The following is a 23,625-nucleotide window of genomic DNA, read 5'->3' on the forward strand; positions in this document are numbered from 1 at the left end:
GCCCGCAGGAGCGGCCGGGCCGGGCCGGGGCTGTCCGGAGGAGCCCAGAGCCTGTCCCGAGCCGTGCCCCGGCTCGAGCCTTCAGTGCTGCTCTTTGCAAAAGTGGATCAAAAATTTTTTCTTTGCTAATAATCGCTTCTGTGGTCTCTGTGGCTCTTTTGGCATATTTGAATATTATCTCTCCTTGCCCACTCTTTTATTATTTTAATTTTTATTAGACCCATCACTTTCTAGAACTGCTTCTTGTTAATAAAAATGCAATTTTGTTCGATTACAGCAGTTATTAAGAATTCTATAGGGACAAGGTCACTCAAAGTAATTTTTTTTCAGCGGCAATTTAAGTTCAAGCAGTTCTCTTTTGCACAATGTCAATGATCATATGCTTATATATTTCTCTTTAACAGTAAATATATTTCTGCTTCTGTACTACTTGTCTGATGCCTCTGTCTTCCGCTGAAAGTCCTATAAATGGGTGTAAGTATGCATTTTGGTTTGGGTAATTTTTGCACTTTTTAATCCGTATCTACTGCAAAATGCAGACATGTTTGCAGCGCTACTTTCATTATCCTTTTACTCTTACAGTCTTAAATTGCAATTTTAATGCAAATACTTCAGGTAGCTAACAGGGAGAATTTAGTTTCCTAAATGAACATATAGAAACTACAAGATCTTACAGTAGAGCAATTTTAAAGGAAAAGCAACCAACTGCAGGAAAAAACCTCTTTTACCTTTTTGTCAAATACCTCTTTTTTAATCTAATACCTGGACAAAGAGCAGTAGGATACAGATTTACGTAATTACTCACTGAAGTAAATCACTCATGTAACAGAGAACAGTGAAGTATTGTCTCTAAGAAAGCAAGTTTTTGTGTGATGAATTAGCTGGTTAAGCTTTTATCTGGATATTGGATATTTTTAATTTTTTTAATTGCTTCCTCTTGCTATCTACTTGACTGGTTTGCAGTTTTCTTTGAGGTCCTTTAAAGAATCTCAAGTACTTCCTGTTATGAAAAGCTTGGCACCTACAGCACTGGCCAAGAAGGGCAAAGGAATAAGTTAATGATTGTTCTGCATCTCCTCTGACCTTGCCCTTTGCAGTCAGCAGCAAAAGTGAAAGAATGCTGATGAGGATGGTTGGTTGTGGGTTTTTTTGACTGCTCCCACTGATATGAAACAGACTTGCATTTGTTATCAGAAAAGTAAGGAAATATGTGCTCATATCTCCGTTTTAGAAGTATGAAAATGGATTCCATTTCTGGCTGTGTGTACCTGTGAGAGGACTTCTCTCTGTTGCTGTCCTCCCAAGGTGGGTGGTACAGCTGCAGGGAGCTGAAGAGTTCCAGAAATCCAGTTTATAATCAAGCACAGAATTTCCTAGGAGAGAGAAGTCTGGATCATGGTATTTAACTGTCTGCTTTACATTCTTTCTCCTTTTTGCTGCCCTCTAGTTTTTAATTCCAGGATTTTGTTTTGTAGTCTTTGGATGTTAAGGAATATCCCCAATTTATGTCCCTTACTAGTTTTAATAAAACATCTAACAACATTTCAGAGTTTCACTGACCTCAGACTCTTTCAGCTTTAGATTATATTTTAATTTGGATTACTCATCCAAGGGACAGAATTTTAAAATGGTTTTTGTGGTCATAGCTTTGAAGTTGTGGCTTCACAAACAATGCTGAAGGTTATGTGAAAGAGGTTTCTAACCTCGTTTTTTTTTCTACCAACAGGAATGTAAATATTGGAATTTGTTCTAAAGATTGGTGGAAAATAGCAATGAAACCAGTATCTGCTTTGATTAGTCCATTGCTATGCTTGGTCTGATTGGATACTAATTCCTTAGGGAAAATTGTTGTGAGTACCTTTTGTATAGTTTTGTTTAACAGTGTCCAGTCCTTTGCTGCTTTTTATTTTTCATAGCATGGGGTCTTTTTTTAGAGTTCTAATCCAAGATATTCTGAGCATGATGATTTAAAGTCAAGCTCAAGAAACCACAAGATTTTTAAACATTAAAAATATAGCTGTGTGTGAAGACTGAAAGGCTGTTAAGATGAAGACATGCTGCAAAGCCTGAATTGAGTGTCACTCCTATCATATAAAATATAAAATGAAGCTGCACATTGTCTTGCAGAACATTGTCTTTCCCCTTCAATGATTTGGAGAGTTTCTTATTAAATAAAAAGGCAAGCAAAAGTATTTTCAACAGGAACAAATTTCATATTTTGGTTTTGGTAAAATATTAGAATTAGTTCCCCAGAATTTGTTCCTTAGAAGAAGTAAAAGTTAAAACTAAAATATAATGGATAAAAGTAAAATATAATGGATAATCCAAGAGAGATTTCCAAGTTTACAAGATGATGAGGGCTGCGTGTGTATAAATACACTTTATGTAGGGATGTATATATATGAATATATGCAGATTCTTCCTATTCTAATAGCGAAGCATACCTGCTGTGACCCCAGAAGGAATCAGGGTGCTGTTCCCCCTCAGTGCAGCTGAGTATAGGGGTGCTGTGTTCCCTCAGTGCAGCGGAGTGTCAGGGTGCTGTTCTCCCTCAGTGCAGCTGAGTGTCGGGGTGCTGTGTTCCCTCAGTGCAGCTGAGTATCGGGGTGCTGTGTTCCCTCAGTGCAGCTGAGTATCGGGGTGCTGTGTTCCCTCAGTGCAGCTGAGTGTCGGGGTGCTGTTCCCCCTCAGTGCAGCTGAGTATTGGGGTGCTGTTCCCCCCTCAGTGCAGCTGAGTATCGGGGTGCTGTGTTCGCTCCGTGCAGCTCAGTGACTGAGCAATGGGCGGCGGCACTGGTGGGGCAGGGAACGCCCTCGCCAGAGGCTGAGGCAGGAGGTGCCTGCCCGGTGCTTCTCCAGCTTTGCCTTGGAATCCAGGAGATTCAGCAGCTTTGCTGTGGCGTGAATCATGTTGCTGTAGCTAAGTTATGATATTATTATAATAATATCTCCCTGATGAAAAACGCCCTCTTTTTCCATATTTTTCTTCAACTAGAAGTTTAAATTATTTGTGAAAGAAGTATGTAGCACTAAAAGTTGAAGCTCAGCTCATCAGGAAAGGTGCATCTCAGGGCACTGCAGATTCTAATAGGCATTTTTTACTAATGGCTGTTCTTTTTAATAACCCCTGCTGACTCAGGTTTTTTTTGGTTTTTTTTTGTTTCTGAGCCACAAGAGCAGTATCTTACTTAGGCCACAGCATGCCATTTTTTCCTATAGAAGCTGGTATTTACTCCTTCCCTCTCATACATACAGCTAAAGTTCTGATGACATTTAACTTGGAAGTTCTCCAAAAGGATTTTCTTTCTCTGCCCTTAGCATCCATGAAGTCATCTTTTTTGTTTATTTCTCTATTCCATACCCATATGACTTCTTCATGAAGAAAATCACAGTGTGTAAATACATCTCAGAATGGTATGTTTCTGTTGGCCTGGTTGTGTACATTTTGGAGACAGGGAGAGCATGAAAGTCTTTGTGACTTAAGTCAAAAATAAGGAGGATATAATAGCCTACTATAACCTTGAGCAGCTGACTGACTTCCTGTGATGACAAACCCTGATGGGAGGCTAAGCAGGACCTGTTGGAAGAACAGACAAATAGAGCTGAGCTGATAGGGTTATGTAAGCTTTGGCACTGAATCAGGAGGCATTCTGTAGATACGCGCCCTCTTTCTAAAATAAATGAAAAATATCTAAACAGAACTTTTTTTTCTAAAATGGCTCTTGATAATTATATAAATACACTAGAATTTTCAAACACTGTTTAAATATATCATGTTTGTGGTAATTTTAATCTTTATAGGTAGGTTTTCAGTTAGCAGCATGCACCTTCCTTGATCTAATTGCAGCTGAGCAAGCAGAAACTGAAGTTCATTGAAGTGACGTATGCATAATCTGTGTGTCAGCTGGTACAGTATGTTCTGTTTGATATTTACTTGGTGCACTACTCACATTTCAAAATTCAGTCAACAGTAAATACTAGCATGTACCCTTTGGTCAGGAGCATGAGGCTGTGCAAGTGGATTTCTGACTTGGAGGTTACTGCTGTGCTAGTCATGTAAATGAATTAAAAATAACTCCTTATAATGCCAATCTAGTTTGGGGTTAAGGATGGAAATAATCACATCTAGTGAAATATACTTAAAAGGGAGAAGTGAGTTTTGTACATTTCCTTTAAAGCTTTTCAAATCTTGGTAATACGATCATGTTGTATTTTTGCATAAAATCAATATCTCTTAATATTTTTAAAGCTGAATTAAACATGTTTGTTTTGCAGATCCACAATGTACAATTCTGCATTTTGAATAGGTTAACCTTTTTTCTATATATTTTTGTCTCTACTTTTTCTTCTGAAACATAATCAGTAGGCTATATATATAGATTGCTAATTCAGGTTGAAAGAGGGTGGTGTCTTGTGGCAAATAGCCTTCAGATGTTTAAAATCAGGATTAAGCTTGGCTTAGCTTCTGGAAGCCTTTCAGGCTATAGTAGACTTGTTTACTCACTGTATAAATTTATATATAATGCTTCAATAATAGTTGAAATACCTAGGTTTTATAAGTGAAGATGATCTTTAACATTTCTGGAGCTTCTACCCTTAATTCACATGTGGTTAATTAAAACCTATGCAAAATTACTTCATCAACTTCAGTATACATGGAGTATACTCTGACCTCAGGTTGGCTACTGGTATATATTGTAATGTCTTGTGTGCCCATCTTAGGTGGCAGATTTTTGTGAGTTTATGTTTCTTAGCTGTAAACCATTAAAAAATTTACCCTCACTCATTTTTCTGCTACAGTTACTATTTGTCTGAGTGCTGTTATGATGCCAGATACTGTTCTAGATCATTATTCCAACTAACTGGAGTTAGGCAGCTGCTAAAAAACATGTGCAGAACTAGTCTTCCTAAGCTAGCTGTAATTTCACACTTTGAGTAGTTGCTTTTAACTATTAGTTGTTTGAAATAGAAATAATTGAACGTGATACTTTATTTAAGGTAGTACTAATGTTGTATATAAAACAGCACTTACACAGGCAAGGAGTTTGCCTCAATGCTTGATAAAGATGTTCCTCATAGATACAACTATAGTGAAATGTAAACCAGCCATGTTTCAAGGGCTGTTGTAAGGGAAGGCTTCATGGTGTGGCTGGAGCATTGTCAAACCTTGCCTCTTCCTGGGAGGGACTGGCCCTGCTTCTGTCATTGCAGGAGTTAGATGAGGCTTTCAGAGTGATACTTGAACCTTTCTGCTCCAAGTGGTCATGATTAAATTATGTGGTTGATATAATTTGAAAAAGCTAGTTCATATTAAAGAATTGATCTGTTGTGATTGTACCTTCTGTGTCAGTACTTATTGCTCTCTTGGTACATGCTTTTCATAGTTTTGATTGTGAGGATTGACTCCAGAGAATCCAAATGTGGCAAATATTTTCTTTATCACCATGGGGAGGGCATAATTTCTTTTTTATTCACCATGTTATCAGAAGGATTTTTGAAGTATTCATGGCATTGTAGAAAAAACTAATGTACATAAAATAAAAAACTAAAATGTAAAAAATTTAAATAGGAAGATTTTTTTTCACTGTTTCAGAACTCATTTCTATATAAATACAATAGAAATAGAGGTATGCTGCAATTCATACAGCAAATATACATTTGTTTTTGCCATATACATTTGTTTTGGTTTTTTCAATGGACAGTTTGAGAAGGAGTCTTTAAAGGATGTGAGGTAGGCTTTGTGTTCTTGTAGAAAGTCTTTCAGGCACACAGATAAGGAAATTACTGTGCAGCTAACTGGTTTTGAGCAATACCAATTCTTTCATGAATGCAGTGTAGTAGTGATAGATGCTTAAGGTCACTTGAGATCTTTAGGAACAGTTCTAGAGGCTTTAAAGTAAGGCTTTATAAGGAAATAAACATTAGCAATAAACATAAAAGCTTTTAAGATTTCATTTTAAATTGTTTTCAATGGATGTATGTATATAAGAACACATGTTTTATGGCAGCTTTCATATTACTAAATGTAATTACTGGTTTGGGTTTCTTTGCCCTTCAAAGTTGAAACAAGCATATAGGTCAGATTTGTAGGTCAGTCAATGCAATTTATTCAGATGCTATTTTTGAATTTGCTAAAACAGAAAGCCACAGTATAATTTGTAGTGTTATTACATTAGTCATGAACTGACAGACAGAAGGAATTAAGGCTGGTGCTCAGTCTGTGTCCATGATTACATGAAGCACCCATGCCAGGTGTCTGACGTCACGTTTTCTTCACCTGCTCATAGCCTAATTGTCTTTGTCATCTTGGCAGAGGATGCAGCAATCCTGCAATACATAGGCATTTTAATTTCCTCCTCCCCTTTTTGAACCCTAAAAAAGGTTTTGTAGAAGCTAAATGTGGTGTTATAGAAGTAATCATTGTAATATCTGCATTGACATTCCAGAGTGTATAATCAATATTAATGCAGGTTTTGAGGAAGCTGTATTTTTGTGTGCTGGCCTACCTTACACAGACTGGAAATAGATATATTTCAGGATTCTTATAGAAAATGGAGAAGAACACGTGTTCAGTTAAGTACATACTCTGTTCTTCCTTACATGCCTTTCTTTTTGCTAATTGCTGAACTATTACTGCTTTGTGCTAAGAAGTTTATTTGGGCATTCTCATAATTTAATTTACTACTTTAAGATGTGTATCAGCAATAGCCAAGACTTTTTAAGGTAATAGTATCACTGCACTTGTCTGGTCAAGAGATGAATGTTTACTGTGCTTTGACTTCATCATGTTGGGATGAAGGTGATGACTCTGTCAATTTGTGGTTCTTGCACAAGACCTGCTGTAGCCAAGTTGCTTTGTTTCATCCTCAGCAAAGATGGGGCTTGTTTGAGTGCTCTGAGCAGCCTTCTGGCACAGAAGAGACATGAGGCAGAACTAGCAGTTGGTACTCATCCTGGAAAAGTATAGGCAGGGGTAGGAATGTGTGACAAGTGCTAAGAAGAATGACATTCCTTCAGGTAGGGAAGGGAGGAAAAGCTGGGCTGATGGCAGAAGCACAGGAATTTTTCAAGAGGGTGTAGGCAGGGTGTGGAAAAGTGGAAGCAGTATGCTGGACATGAGCACTAGAGCTGGATATTCCCAACGCACTGATCTTTACAGCAATGTCCAGCACTTGGTCTGTGAAATATCTGATAGTTAATTTCACAAGATACTTTGCTAAAATATAAATTGAGGTGTGTCTTTGCAATATAAGACAAGTAAAAAAGCTTTTTTCTTTTTGATGATGGTTTTACCAGTTGCTGCCCACCTGTAATGGGCAGGGATATCATGGCCTTCATATGAGGATAATATATAGTTGTGTTTGAGAATTGAGCTCTTAAAATCTTGCAACTGTGGTCTGGCTCAGATCACTATTTTAAATTTAGTAACTTTGTATTTCAGGTTCAGAAGCCTTTTGTCAGGGTTTTAGCTGGAACTTTATTAAAGTATTTTGTTGATTTCATTCTTGTAATCTTTATTAAGAAATAGAACTTTTAAAGCTATAAACCTGTGTGTTCTCCAGGTAAATGTTTATAGACATCTAAGACATCTTGATCTTTCTACTTTTCTTTAGATTTTTTTTATTATTTTGGTTTTAATACCTTGGTGTTTGTCTCTGTGTGGCAGGTAATGCAGGCAAGGGTGAAATGGGGGAGGAGTTGTTATTTTAATACATAAAGGATGGTAGCTGAATTTAGCCAGCTTCCAGGGTTGTATATGGGTATGATCTATCTTTCTGTCTGGGAAATTAAAACATATATTCTTTGTTTAGGAAACCTGCAGGGGAGCCCTGCCTGTGAAGAGATGACGTGTAATGTCCCCCAGAGCTCGGGAGCCTCTGAGGACACCGACGGGGCCCAGGAATGGGCGCAGGAGCGTGAGCGACAGGGAACTTTTGTGGGATTTCCACAGGACTGTCCTGTTTCTGTGCTGGCTCTAGCCCAAGCTGGCTTTGTTTATACTGGAGAAGGTGACAAAGTGAAGTGCTTCAGTTGCCATACAACTGTTGAAGGATGGGTGCCTGGGGATTCTGCAGTTGAGAGACACAAACAGCTTGCCCCCAACTGCAAGTTTATTACTGAATCTGCTTTTCTGGAAAGTGACATGGATCCTGTTACCCAGAACTACCAGAATAGAACTGAAAATGGTACCAGCAATTCAGCCCTCCCATGTGCTCTGGATGACCCTGATGTGGAGGCAGATTACCTTTTGAGAACCAGGCAGGTTGTGGATATGTCAGATAGTTTGTATCCTAAAAATCCTGCTATGTGCAGTGAAGAAACAAGATTAAAGTCTTTTCACAACTGGCCCCTGAATGGCCAGCTGACACCACAGGAATTAGCTAATGCTGGATTTTATTATACAGGTGTTGGTGACCAAGTGGCATGTTTTTGTTGTGGTGGAAAATTGAAGAACTGGGAACCCGGTGACAGGGCTTGGTCAGAACACAAGAGGCATTTTCCCAAATGCCTTTTTGTCCTGGGCCGGGATGTAGGAAATGTTTCAAGTGAATCTATTCCTTCTGAGCTTGGTATAAGTGGTCTGAACAATGCACAGCACCCAAGGAATCCCTCTATGGCAAAATATGGAAAACGTTTACAAACATTTTTGTCTTGGATATATCCTGTTGACAAGGAGCAACTTGCAGAAGCTGGGTTCTATAGCATAGGTAAGCCAGACCTTGAAATGACTAATATATTTTACAAAGAAATTGCACATGATGTTATGGAAAAAAAAAACAGTTTTAAAAATTTTTATATGGAACAATGTGGGAAATTGTAAGGTTTGTAAAGGTTTGTAAAGAAGAAATAGCTGGCTTCTGATTGTGATAGCATGAATTATGACATCTGTATTGTCTCACTCTTCTCATGAGACTGAAAATGGAATAAAAGTTTTTAAAATGCCTCTCAGTTGCTCCATCTGTGGGTCAGAAAAGGGCATTGTCCAACAAAACAATTTGCCAGAATCTCTTTACTCTTTAATCTACTTTTTTGGTTCTTATGTAAAATTGCATACATTGTATCAAGTATCTTTACTAGCAAAGCATGGACTTGATCATAAATTTATTCTTAGCAGTAAAACAACCAAGTATGGTTTTTTGCCTGTTAAAACCTTTATAATATGTCTTTCACAGTGACAGTTATTTGAGTAAATAATTTTTAAGAAACAAAGTGCTATCCTCCAGACCTTAGGTATAAGGAATGGGCCTGTGGCCTGTACAAAAGCCTGTGAACAAGGCAATCCAGAATGCAGGTTGTGTGCCATTTTAGTTAACAGGAGTTTGCATTATCATGGCATGTGACACCCAAAACCAGTGAATCCACTAGTGCCTACTTTATGAAGACAGTGGTACCAGTAGAAGAGCTTTTGCACTTTGACATGTAGGGTATGATTTGGATAAGGCACCATCTCTGTGCATTGGTTTCTAAATTAGGTGGAATTGCACAGTACCATTAAAGCCCTTTGAAATTCCCCACTGAGAGATACTGTACAAGTGCAAAGTGTTGCTCTTACTCAGTCACAAGGAAAAGGGGATTATCTGGGGTAATTTCTTGCTCTCATCTTACTTGACTTCTCTCTTAGTTGGTCTCAGAACTTTATAGTATAATTCTGTTTATTTTACTTGTGGCCATAAATAAAATCTTTGCTATATTCCTGTGTAGGTTATAAATGGGCAATATTTGTACCCACTAGAACTATTTTATTGATTTCTCCTTGGGTTCATGAAAGTACCAATAGATCTGTATGGTGGAGTTGCACTAATTGGGCACCAGCTTATCAGACTGAGGGCTCTTCAGGTGACTTCTGTGAAAACCATTCCCTGTGGCCTGAGAAGAATTTAACTCTCTATGGAAACACCACCCATACCTCCTCTCATTCCAATAAAAACAATATTTAAGCAGTTTCTGGGGCAGTCTTGGATCACAGTAGGCACAGAGCTAGAACAGAGAGGATGCAGTTCTCCTCAGCTGGTTTTGCTGTTGCTGGTTAGGGCCTGTTGATCTTTATGGGAAATAGAGGACCACAAAAAGCCACGTAAACATCTCTCATTCTTTGTGGCAGACATCTTCAGGCCTTGTTTACCATTGGATTGAGCTCCATGATAACAGATTATTTTCCGCTTTTGTTTTTTTATCTGTATAATTACTTACTAAAATAAAATTCAGGAAATTTGCTTCTCTTATTTTGTGTTTCTTTAAGCTCAGTTCTCCCCTGAACATTTGTTTCAAATCATGTGTGTTGTCCTCTGTTAAAATGGAGTTGTTTTCAATTGAAATTGTAAATCAGTAAAAGAAATACTTCTTTTCTTAACGTAACATTGTAGTTGAAAACTTGGTATTATGCCTGCACAAAGTATGCAACTTTATTCTTGTGTGTTTCCTCAGGTAATGGTGATCATGTTGTGTGTTTCCACTGTGGTGGAGGATTGCAAGAATGGAAGGAAAATGAGGACCCTTGGGATCAACATGCCAAATGGTTTCCTGGGTAAGGTATTCCTTAGTGCTTGCTTGGTGTGTGTCTGAGCCTTATTTACAGTATATTGCATTTTAATGACAGAGCATACTAATAAAGGCTTGAGAAGGTTGATTATGGTTTAATACTGTTTAGATTTATGCAAATAATTTTGTCTTATTTGTAGTATTATTAAAGGGAAGATATGTATCTGGATTTAACTGATGTTTGTTTGCTTTGTCAGCAAGAATTGTGTGGTTTTGTCAATATGTATCTGAGGGGTTTGCTTGTTATCAAAGTGCTACATTGTAATGGTTGTTTTAATAGCTTTGTATATGTAAAAGTTTGTAACTTATACAAGATACAAAATGACTAAACAGCTGCCGCAGAGCAAACAAACCTGAAGTGGGTTAGTGGCATGGAATATAGAATATAGTTCTCTCTAATTTGAAAGGATTAAGGATTTCAGACAGTAGTAATAGTAGTAGTAGCAGCAGCAGAAGTAGTTTTTAGAAAGACTGCCAATATTGCCTAAAATCTGTTTTGAGGTTTTGCACATCAGCCTCAGTGGCAGTGTGTCAGTCCATAGCAGCTGTCTGTTCCTGAAGGTGAAGGAACTGCTGGAGCTGGAGAACTCTTGTCAAGGAGTTATGGCATTCCCTAAATCTTCTGGTAGGGAAGAGCTCTGCCCAGTGGCTAAGGCTGGCTGGAAAATAATGGAAAAAAGCATGGAAGGCACCTGTTTCACCAGTGAATGTTTGCTTTGATTGTGAAAAACTAAAAGAACCAGCTTTTTAACATAGTGTTTGTTTTTCATTTGAGTGAGCCTTTAGAAATCTGTCATGAGCTCTCATGGCCAACAACTCTTTAAGCTTTCTTTTTCACCAAAAATGTGGGAAAGATAAGTATTGTTTAAGTGTTCTTAGAAATATTACAGTGACATCACAGAGGTTGACTAAACATTTAGAGATTTTAAAAGCAGGGGATCTGTATGATGTAGGAAATTTGTCAAAGCTTCCATAGTTATGTAACAAATTTTTGCTGCTAATGCACTTCTATTAAATCTAAATATTCTTATTTTTAGGTGCAGATTTGTGAGGAATGAAAAGGGGATAGAATTTATAAATAACGTTCACTTAAAAGATGGATGTAGGGATTCAACAGTAAGTTTCTTGCTTATTAATAATTTTGTTAAAATAGAAAAAATAAACATAATTTTTATATGAAGTTACCTTTTAATTACATGCCTGTCATTTAATCCACCTGCTGCCACTTTGATTGGCAGGAAGTGAAAGAATTGCAGTATGTGTTGGCTCTGTCAATCAGAGTGTAGCCATCTCCCAGTTCTCCATAGCCTGGGTTATGGATCACAGCCAGGGCACCTTGGGAACGTTGGATATTGGATACTGAACAGGTGCCATTTGTTTTATAGCCTGGGAGCCTAAGGTTGATGATGAATAATAGCAGATACATTTTCTTTTCTTGTTGGTAGAACATTGTTAAACTTGTGTATAGTCACTAAAATGTAAAATTATAATGTTTTAGAATTATTTTGTAAACTAAGAATTGTGTACCTATGGTTATTGCAGAGATGGTTTAAAATTATAACAAAAAACTGATTGTGTCATTCGGAGCAGATTAAATAGTTTTAGTCACTAAAGTAACTTGAGATCAAATAGCTATTTTTTAATTTTGTAACTGTATGTATTTCCTTCTACTTTCTCCAGAATTGTAATTTTGTTTTTTTATATTTCACTTTTAGACAGAAGCTGCTGAAAGGACAATAATTCCTAAAGGTATCTGTTTAAAACAAACGGCTTCCCCCTATTTTGGAATATCCATATTTGAATGTATAATGACAGGAAAGGTTAATTTTAAGTCTTAGAGCTAGTGAGTGTGCATCAAGTATGGAATTAGTAGTGCTGTGAGATGAGTACTAAATACTGACCAGAAACAGCCCTTCTTCATGGGCAGGAAGAGTTGGTCTGTCCAGTGGCAAGGACCAGGAAGCTGAGCAAGCTGAAGTAGTTTATTATGTCTTCCAGAATTACACGTTCCTGCAATGCTTTTCACAAATACCAAGCAATAAAAAGATAAAACAGTCAAAAGGGTAGGAGGAGGCCAGTCAAGCAGCTTTATCCCAGGGAATGGGAGCTATTGATAGTAAGAGTGGGTACACAAAACCTGCTTAGAAATCTCTCCCGTACTGCTCATTTATGAGAGTTAAAACAAAAGAACCTTTTTAAAAACAAAAAAAAAGTTTTTGTTTTTAAAAATTAAAAATTCAAAAGTTTTGCTATTTGAACAATGTTGATAAGTAAAAGGAAGGGGAAGGCCCAACAAGTGGTTTCCCAAAGTGGTGTTGTGTCTTGCCATGGATAGACCCACTTGCTTGTTGGTGGTGCTGTGCTTTGATTTTATAAATTCAAATTATTTGTTGGTTTCTCTCAACACATGTATGGGGATTTTTTCCTTCTCTGAACTGAATTAAAATTGATGTAATGTTACTTATCCATTGTGCCTTTTTGGATGAATGTCATTTAACTTTCAGCTACAAAATTTGTGATGGTAGTTATATGAGACGTTATTTATTTTGAAGTAGTTGATTTGAACAGCAAATTTAGGAGGATTTCTATAATATAAATAGATGAGGGGAGACTGGGAAAGCTAGGATAGAAAAAAACCTCAAATCTGCAGTCTTTACAATTAGCAAAATTCTCAAATTGGAAATACGGTTCCTTTGATTACATATTTGTTTGCAAATATGTGTCTTAGAGTACTGTAGTCAATACTGTCAGATAATCAGATTCATCGTTCTTAAAGTGTTTTTGTTTTGTTTTTAATTTCTTGTTTTAGATGATCTCTTACAGAATCCTTTGGTACAAAGTGCCATAGCCATGGGTTTCAGTTTGTCTGAGATTAGGAACACCATGGAAAAGAGATTGCAGATGACTGGAGAAAGTCACACATCTGTTGAGGATCTGGTAGCAGACTTAAGTGCTCATAAAGAAAATACAAGGGATGAAGAACCAAATGAAATCCCAGTTGAGCAAGATGAGCTTATTCAGTTACAAAACCTCTGTGTGTACTTTCATATCAGTTCTTTAGTCTGTGAAATATTTTTTTAATGTTATCTGTTTATTCTACCCTCTGATTCCAGTCTTACCTATGGTAAATGTACAGTATTGTAAATTAGATTTAAAGACATTTGGTTTGGGACATTAAAAAAAAGAAAAACCAAAAAAAACTGAACAGAGTGTTGAAATATTTGAGTGTAGCAGCATTTATAAATATCATCTCTAAAATAAGTAGTATTGGTATCTCACAGGTGTGTAACAGTGACAGACTAGTGTGCTTCTGGTAAAGGTTGTGTGTGCTAAAAAAAGCCAAAGTTGTTGTGACAATAATATTTAAAAATAAAAGCAAGAATATAGTTAAAAGACAAACTGTAGATGTGGCAAAGTGAAATTGACTCAGGGACACGCTGTCATATTTGGCGTATTCAATGTGAAAAAGACACAGAGGGGGAGTATTTATTTTACAGTATATCATTTTGCTTGGGGCAGAAGTATTTTTGTTCTTGGCCAGTAAGAACAAGTGTGCATCTAAATGGTGTTTCTGTTCAGTTATTTATATTCCACCTTTGCTGGGACATGCAGGTCATGCTCACAAAGCCCTTGTGGTGCTCCCTGCAGATAGACCAAATGCAGGAGTTCTGATTCAGGAGACTAGTAATTTAAGACAAGCATATGGGTGAATTCATGGGGAGGGCAAAGACCATCTGGTTGGCATGATGAGCTGAGATCTTACCAACCCACTCTTTTTAATAAGATTTTCAATAGGGCATTGTGGGGGAAGAGGAACTTGCAGTGCAACTGGACCTTATTTTGGTGGTTGGCTGTGCAGAGCTTCCCCCAAGTGGCAGGGGAAGGTGTCTGAATTTGGTATTTTCAAATGGGGCATATTGGAATAATAAAGTGCTCATGTATAATGCCATATTGATTCTTTCTGTGTTACAGATTTTAAGCTTTTTGAAGTATGGCCATTTTGAAAATGGGGACAGGGAAGGAAGTCACGTACTCATTTTGTTATTGGGAAAACTCAGAAAAAGAAATAAAATCCAAATGACTTAACTAGTAGCAATGAGCCTTTCTTTCACCTTCTACTCAAATTTTGGGGAAATTTTGTCAGAGAGAGGTCTGTGAAAAGAATGGTTCCTGATTTCAAGCTCTTACCAATACAGGTAGATGTACTCCCTGCTTGCCTTGGCCTGGGAGATGTAATGGGATAGAAGGGGAAATAAAAAAGAGGATTCCATGCTGCAGCTAGGATTCCTCTCTTGTAGTTATTTTTTGTTCTTTTTAAGGGTGTGACCTTTAAATCATATGAAGAACACCTTGTCCATGTGTGTAAAGAGAAAAAAAAAGTGAGATCCAATGGTAGTAAGTATGTTAACTTGTTTTTATGTGTCTATTTTCCTTAGACCTCAGTACTGAAGAGAAGTTAAGACGTTTGCAGGAAGAAAAGCTCTGTAAAATCTGTATGGCTAAGGACGTGTCCGTTGTCTTCATTCCCTGTGGTCACCTAGTTGCCTGTAAGGAATGTGCTCAATTGCTTAATCAATGCCCTCTGTGTCGTAAAGATATTATGAAAATACAGGAAATTTTTATGTATTAGTGAAATACACAGCACTGTGGATGCAAATGTTTCCTGTTTTATTACTTGAAAAATGTGTAACATGTGTAACAAAATGGAAAAAATGCAGTTAATTCCAGACTGTAACCATATGGCAGGACTTAGATTTTTCTGCTGTCAAACTCTACACATTTTAACACTTTACAAATTATTTTCCTTAAGTGATTTTTTTGTATGTAAAAAGCAATATGTATGAAAGGCAAATATGTATATTTTGTAACTTCAGTTCATAGACCTGATATGGGAAAGCCCAAGTAATGTAAACCTTTATTTATGTGCTCATTGCTTTGCTTCACTTTGGTAGGACTCTGTATGACTGAAGTTTGTGCAAATAGAGTTTGTACGAAGAGCCTGTCCCTATATAAAATTTGTAAATTAATTCATTCAAAATATAATTGTATACATGTATATTATACTTGAGATTTTAGCTTTTTAAAAATATTATGTAGGATTGAAAATAGTCTCTTTTTTCTGTAACTTTGGTTGTAACATAATTCAGACAATACACATAAACCTGCTGCTGTAACCTTATGGTTACTTCTGCTACATTTTAGGTTTGTCTGTTTTAATTTCATTCCTGTCTCCCTGTCTATTTTTCTGGTTCAGATGTATAAATGGTCTTCAGTAAGCTGATTTTGGACATCTGTTTTTCATGAAGTTCCATCTTTATATAAAATGTACATTAATTTTATTGGTTAAAGGGGAACTCGAGAAATTAAGGAAATTCTATGTACCCTGTGCCTTTCATGAGAGGAGGCACATTTTAAAGTTGCCCCTTATACAAAAAGATGTTGAGTTTGACATTTTTCTCATTTGGCTTTTTTTGTAACACAGCATCATCCTAACTGATTTATCTGCAAATACTTTGCACTGCTTCATAACTTATTTTTTCATAGGAGAAGATTAAACTTTATCTCCTAGAAAATGCTTTTTTAAAATTCACTAGCAGTACTAGAAATCTTTCATTTTTGTTCATGTCAGTTTGCAGAATTTAAATTTAAAACTTAAGAGCTATTCTAATGAGAGCCACCTTAAAATATTTAAACTATTTCTTGCTGGACTGATCCCCCATTTCTGATTTTGAAAGTATCACAGCTTTGTATTTAAGTATAGCTGTTTTATGATCACTGCTTGATTTTGTCACTTCCTTATTTTGTGGAACTACTGCTATTTTCTGTGTATATATTTTTGAGTTCTACACACTAAGGTTTAGAATATAGAATATAAGGAACAGAGTTTTTCATGTTATTAAAGTTCTGAATACACAGAAATATATTATCTACCTTTTCTATTTTTTTAAATCTCTGCTGTGTAATGGTATGAATATTTAAAATAAAGTGCAACCCAGATGTTTCTTGATCAGTGTATTTGATTCTCACATTAAAAAAAAAAACAGAAGGCTGCTTTCTGTTGCTTTTTGTTTTGTAATTAAATTAATTAATTTAACCTGAGTGTTATTAAGGATAATAAATATATTTTAATCTGAGACAAAATAAAATCTATTGTTTGTATAGATTAAAGTTTGTTAATTATAAATCTAACATTAGTTTTGCTATTTTTATGGTTGAATTTGGTCTTGGGAATAGATGATGACTAGAAATTAATGAAGAATTCAGTTTTATTTTGCCTTTCTGTTTCAGATAATTCATGCATACAGGGACTTTTTGGGACAGATATGGACTGGCAATCCTGACAGCTTTGTTCCAAGCTCCCATTCTTACCTACAGGGAGGGTCTTCTGTCCATATCAAGGGAAATGGGGGGGGTTGTTAGCCTTGAGCTGCTGTAGCTTGCCAGAAATAGCTTGTTTAGTTAAGGCTGCACCCGTGTGCTGCTGACTTGTTGAAGCAGATGGTTGGTTACCTAAGCTTGACCTGAGTCATGTGAGAGAGGCTGGATCAGCTGGATCCAACCCACAGGCTGCAGAACCTGGCAGGCAGCTCAAAGTCCTGTCTGAGAAAGAGCTGGACCAAATTTAGCTTAAACTGTTGCAAAACTAAATCTCAGCAAGGAGGTGATTTGGGGTGTAAATGTAGTATGTAAATTGTCTGAGAAAAGCTGGGAAGTAGGTCACACACACAACCTTCTACACTGCAATGGAGAGCAAACACGTTGTCCTACATTGCATGATTGCTTCATGGTAAAGCTTGTTAACTTTAAAAAGGTTTGTATTTTTAGATACATATCCCTTACTGCAACTTTTTCATTAATATTATAAAAGATACAGCTATATAGCAATTCAAATTGTAATCACTTAGGGACATTAAAGGATTAAAAGCCTTTTAGTGAGATGTCAAAATAAAAATGACAAACTCTGTAGGTTTAGGGTTTTTTAAAAAAAAACTATAATCAGAGTTCTATTCAGACTAAATGTGAAAAAATAATTAGCATAGTCATCAAATTCTGACAGCTTGAATTAGGAAGACTTTTTTTCAATTTATGCTGATTTTTAGTATCTTAAAGAAACAGAAGAAATTCCATGGCCTCTAATACTGGGCTGAGTGTTTAAAGAGACAGAAATGAAGAATGCAAATAAATGGAGTGGAAGCACAGGGGCTTTGAAAAGGAGGTTAGCAGCAGGACACAGATGCCCTGGAAGTTGATTTTTTTGAGTTTCTTGGGAGCTGTGCAATATGTTCAAGTATCTGTGTTCAGTAACTTTCTTCTAGTGGCTTCTGTGTAGTATCTTTCTTTTATGTTACTTGTAGTAGCAGAACTACTTGCTACTCTGGATATATGAGAGATTTACAAGGGTTTTCAGTAAGGTCCTGGAGGTGTGTTGCTTAGAAAGCATGGGAAGTGCATGGCTTATTTAGAAACAGAAGGCTAAAATAAGAAAACCCAAAGAGTTGATGTTTTTGTTATGTGTGGAGCTTTTTCTCACTGCCTTGCAATGTGGGGTCTGAAACACACAGACTTACTTTACTCTGCTGATTGCAGCAGCTTCTGCCTCTACAGCTTGGAGCTGTCTGGACTTTTTAAAAATTCATTTTGAGGCTTGATCTTAAGCTCAAAATACAATAAAAACTTCTTAAATTATTATAGCTTGGGGATTGGTTGTTGGTTCGTTGGTGGGGTTTTTTTGGTTTTTGTTTTTGGGTTTTTTTTCAATTAGAGTATTTAAATATCCATTTTAACATTGTCTGGTTAGTTTCATTTTGACCACAGTTCTTCAGTGGGATTTTTTGTTGGCTGTATGTACAGTCTGAAGCTACAGGACAAACAGTCCGTTGAAGTTTTCAAAGTGTTGCTGTTAATCTGCATGGGTTTTAGAGTTACCTTTTCTATTTGTTTTTATTGTAATTAACAGAAATGTAAATATAGTGGGTGGTTGGAATTGAATTATCACTGGGTGGAGGTTAATGCAGGCACTTGAATATGGTGTTCATGTGAAACCAAGCTGCAGTGGTCTTCTCTAGGATGGAGCATTGCCAGGGGCAGTGACCTTTGCTGCTGAGGTCTTCAGGAACTACTTGGAAGAGAATCTGCCTTACAAGGTGTGCAAGTTCAAGCACCTGATGTGTGAAGGTCAGCTCTTCATAGAGCAAAGGAGGAGCTGGAGGTTTTCTGGCTTTTGCAGTGTATTCCTGCACAGAGGATCTGAACAGTGAGTTGTTACACCATGCTCTTTGTTACCCTCTGTGTTGTGCACGACTGACTCCTGTCAGCAATGCCAAATGCCAGAGAAGGCTGGAGAGGTGCTTCCAGTGCTGCCTCTGAGCCTTCTCCTGTTGGTCTTGTGCACAGCAGCTGGATTGGCCTCATGGCTTGTGAAGGGTGCTGGTCCCCTTCTCCTTAGGGTCAGTCTACCCACATGCACCTTAATTCCTCATGGAGGTATGAGTGAATACTCTCCCTCCTATCAGTTTTTTGTGTGGTTTATATGCATGAAATTTTACTGAGTAGCTTGAAATCTTGATCAAGGAAATCTTTCCTCCCCCCTGCTCCTGCCATGACTTCACACTGATTCAGGTTGTTGAAAGTACCTTCTCATCTTGGCAAATGCCACTGTGTCATGTCACTTCAACAGCTTTACTGATGCTGCTGTACAGCAATGAATGTGCTGTAATTATAATGTGGCTTTCTGTGAGAATGCAAAATGGCTTGTGATGATAAACGATCTCTGTTGAAATTCAGATTATATCTTCAATTTTTTCTTAACCATGAATTCCTGTTAAGCAATAGTGACAACATTACAGTAAATCTATATGTGTTAACTCAGAGAACATGGTGGCTCTGTAACTAACTTCCCAAGAAACTTGCTTTTTCCTAAAACAGGAAAGAAGATGGTATATATTCATTTATGAATGATTTGGATAAACAAAACCCCAAGAAAAATCTGGGACAAAATGGTATTAATTATATTGTGAGTATATAATATTTAAAGCTGATCAAAAACTATTTGGTTGCCTTCAGATAATTACTAATTTACAGTTTTATAGCCTAGATAGCTATTGTGTTAGCTGAGATAAATTTCTTGATAAGTAATAATTGCTGGAAATGTATTGGAGAGATACTGGAATTAGTTTTGCTCTCAGATGGAAAAATGGTGCTTACTATCAAAAAATGAAACACACATTTACAGAGTCCCACTGTGAAAACGTCTAGAAGAATCATTACAATAATTGCTGAAAAGCCAGGATTACTGTAAGTGTGTATGGTCACCTTCAAATTTTGGAGAGTGAATTATTATAGCCTTCAAAGATTACCAAGACAGCATTTAAATGTATTCATGTCTTTTTGATTTTATATTGTTAGATCTTGCTGTAAAACTCTTGACACAATTTCTCTTAGGTACCTTAATTTTGCAGTGTATGATGAGAGTCACCACTTAAGCCAAATAGTTAATCTTCTGAATACAAGCTTTTCCACAGTGGGTGTCAAGTCACAGGCATGTCTTCCTTTTAACTCTTGTGTTACAGAGAGAAGCTTCTGAGTCCAGGACTGGCTTTACCTCCCTGTCCTGCATAACTGACCCATGTGATGTCACTGGAGTCAGTATGGGAGCTCTTACTGCAGGGTACAAGCACCAGAAAAGTAACTCTTGCTTCAAATGGGTGTTTTACAAAACAGATGTACGAAAAATCACAATTGGACGTCTGCATCACAATTTAGGACTTTTATAACTTCATCAACGGTTGATTTCCTAAAGGCCTAATTGGCAATTGCAAGTTTCTTTTAGGAAGATCCATGTTCCAGGTTGGAAGCTTCACTTCTGCTAGGCCCACAGCTGGAACCAGAGGTACAGGGAAACGAGAAGTGGGGGCTCCCTGGGGGACTGAGAGTGGGACTTGCTGTGTTTATGGTGAGCATCCCAGGTGTGCCCTTTGCCACAGAGGGGAAAACACTTCCTTCACAGCTGCTGGCACTTTGCAGGACTGCTACTGTCACACTCAAGAAAGTTACACCCTGAAAAAAGTATTTTTATCTTAACGGTTTTGAACATCTGTGCAGCCCCCAACATGTCATAAACTGTTGTATTCCTTGCCACTTGTTATGCATTGTGCCATTTATAAAAACCTTTAATCTCAGCTAATGACACCATCACACTTTGCTTTGCTTCCACCACCCACTGTGTCAGAGTTGAGGCAGCAGAAAAGGCCTTGAGCTCCAGACACAACTGGCAATAGGGGAGTGACTTGTGAGAAACACAGTCTGAAAGAAACCTTGAAGCTGGTTGATGGTGAAAACTAAACCAAAGGAAACTTGTGTTAGGGACAGACATATATAGAGGATCTTGGAATGTGATAGGTCAGCCCCAGAAAACCGTACAAATTAATCTGGAAGAGTTAATCTGTTCCTTGTCTTTATCTGTCAATAACAACCCCCCATTGCCTAGACTTCCCCTTTAAGCCCCTAAGTTCCAGCCTCACTAATCTGTGGGGAAAAAACCAACAAGGTACATGATCCAAATCTTGTATTTGCCTGCACAGAGTGCTGTCCCATATATTTAATAGAGGATTTTCTTCAGAGCTTAAACACAAAAATATTTACTTTGTTGTTCATAATTGTTTTGCTCTATGATCCTGGGCAGAAGTTGAGCTGAATAATGTTGTTTCTGTCTCACTTCCACTCTAATTTCACCTAACCACAAGCCAGCTTCTCACCCTAGCCCTTTTTCTGTCACACACTCTGTTCTTTGCTGCTTTTAAGGGAGCCCTGCCACTTACCTGGCTTACCCAGTTTGAAACATGTCTCTCTGGTTCCTGTACTTCCTCCTCAGACTTTGTCACTGATGCTGTCACAGTGCCTGACTCATAAAATGGACCTTGATTCATGGTCCCTCTGCCTGGACTTAGCTACAGAACACAAATAATGTCTTGCCTGTCTTCAAAAACTTCCCTACATCTGGAAATTGGAGCACATTGTGTCCTGAATACAAGAGGGGTGGCCTGATTGGTAACACTTGCTCCTGTACCTAGGGTGAGGTGATGCCTCAAGTGAAAGTGGCTTGTCCTGCCTGCAGCCAGGGGAAGGGCTTTTCACTATTTCCTACCAAAAACTGCTGTGGCCTTTACAGCAGTTTGCTGAGGAACTTTAGAATTCAGCTAAGGGATTTTTCTCTCAAAGAATGAGACACAGAAAAAGTACCTCACTCAAACAGGGGAGCTCAGGGCTTTGGGTAACAAGTGGCACAGGGGACTGAGTAAAGCTGCTGCTCATAATGCATTTGGCAGGAAGGCATCTGCAACTTACTGGGATTCTGTTCATCTTTAGAGCTGATGATGAAGGGGAGTTAAAACTTCCTTTGTAGTGGTACAGGACAAATTGATTCTGTGCTCCTTCACAGAAGGAGCAGGCAGAAACTTACTGAATCAAAGAAAATTCAGACATGAGTTGGGTGTTCTGGAAAGACCTGGTGAGAAATAGGGGCACACAAGAGAGACTTACATAAATGGGAAAAGGAAGAAATTATTCACAGAGCAGGGAAAGACCTAAGGAGCTACCGATATGCAAATTATGGGAAAGTAACCCATTTTTTGGTCTTTATTTTTGTTTGTTATGTAATAGCTCATCTTCAAAAGGATTTAGAGCAGATTTCCCTGGAGTGACTAAGCCAGATTCAAAAATCTGGGGAAAAAATTTGACTGGGAAGACTGCTTTTTCCCTCTGTACCCATCTCAACAGACAAAAGGATGGTCATGGCTTATTCAACACAGGCCATCAAAGCTACCACCTCACCTTGGGACAAATCCAGTATACAAATTCTGGTTTCTTTTTCCAATTCTCAATAGAAAAGTCTTTAAATAAATAAATAAATTATTGTGGGTGCTGATGTGTTGTTGGTGAGTTTTTGTTGTTGTTGATGTTTGTTATTTCAGGTTTTTTGTTGTTTGTTTTTGATTGGTTGTTTTGTTTATTTGTTTTTTTAATAATACAAATGAGGAAATGGAACTGCAGAGGGGCTTCCTATTCTGCAGGAGAAAGAAAAGGAAGAAGCATGTAAAGAAAAGGAAGCAGCAAGAGCATGAATCTCCTGCCTGGGAAAATGAATCAGCCATCTGGCAGCTTGAGTTTATCTGATCTTCTCTCGTGGTGAACCTCTGGCCATTAATTCAGACACAGAATTGGTATCTGCCCTCTCCCTGCTCAGTTTCCTGTGTCACTGATCATGAAGCTCTCTTTGGATCAAGCATAATAACAGTGCCTGTAAAGTCTTTGTTAAATCCTCTCTTTAAATTGGGCTCAATATCAGAAATGGTGGAATTTGAAGCACCTAAAGAGTAGCTTTTTTGAAAAAGATTACATAGTCCTGTGAAATACTTTCTCCTAGTTTTTACAGAACTTCTTTTTTATCAGATATAAATCCTTTCTAGACAGGTCAGAATTTAAAATATCTCTTTTTCTTTACAATGCTTAGATAGCACTTTTTTATTTTAAATTTTTCATTGTATTGGAAAGGATGCTAGTATGCTAAAACTATACAGAAACTTCAGGATGGTCTTGTTTTTTTTTTTTTCCCAAAGTCTGAACTGATGGTACAAGCCCACTCTGGAACTGGTAGCTTAGAAAGAAGTGATGAGCTTGCAGAGGAACTGCTTTTCATCCCTGTTGTACCAACTGGAAGGCTCAGTCCCAGAAGCATGAGGTCTTCATGAGGAAAACGCAGGAGTCAGGCTCTTCAGAGAGCCAGTTTGGCCCCCTTAGAGGAGGAATCCTCACAGGGCTCAGTTGACTTAAGAAATTCCTGTCTTCTGGTCACTGGAGCAGAGCAGAAACTTTCCTGGCCTCAGCACAGCGCTCAGCACCTTCAGCTGTGCTGACTTCAGTGCTCTGCAGCTGTACTGGAACAGCTCAGAGAAATGATCTGGGCTGGGGCAATCAAACTTCAGAAAACAAATGTCCCTCTCCCCTTCTCCAATGAGGCAACAGCCTTGCTAAGACAAGGCTGGGCAAACAGCTGAATGAAACAACTGTGAGGGAGGACACTGAACTGCA

The 23,625-nt window shown here is 37.7% G+C and overlaps 1 protein-coding gene across 5 annotated transcripts; it reads left to right on the forward strand.

The window, feature by feature from the left end:
• The first annotated feature begins 384 nt into the window (after positions 1-384).
• Positions 385-16,728, forward strand: XIAP (X-linked inhibitor of apoptosis). 5 transcript variants are annotated; one of them, XM_005419817.3, is made up of 7 exons: positions 385-474; positions 7,812-8,708; positions 10,426-10,525; positions 11,577-11,655; positions 12,255-12,288; positions 13,349-13,573; positions 14,976-16,728. In XM_005419817.3, exons 2-7 carry the CDS (start codon positions 7,844-7,846, stop codon positions 15,167-15,169), a joined length of 1,497 nt encoding a protein of 498 aa, XP_005419874.3. In that variant the 5' UTR covers positions 385-474; positions 7,812-7,843; the 3' UTR covers positions 15,170-16,728. The 5 variants fall into 5 exon arrangements, with proteins under 5 accessions (XP_005419874.3, XP_030911941.1, XP_030911940.1 ...); XM_031056080.1 differs by lacking the exon at positions 385-474 and adding an exon at positions 1,017-1,305; XM_031056079.1 differs by lacking the exon at positions 385-474 and adding an exon at positions 1,730-1,850.
• The last annotated feature ends 6,897 nt before the right edge of the window (positions 16,729-23,625 follow it).

Source organism: Geospiza fortis, unplaced genomic scaffold, assembly GCF_000277835.1.
Source record: "Geospiza fortis unplaced genomic scaffold, GeoFor_1.0 scaffold157, whole genome shotgun sequence".
Taxonomy (NCBI): Eukaryota; Metazoa; Chordata; class Aves; order Passeriformes; family Thraupidae; genus Geospiza; species Geospiza fortis.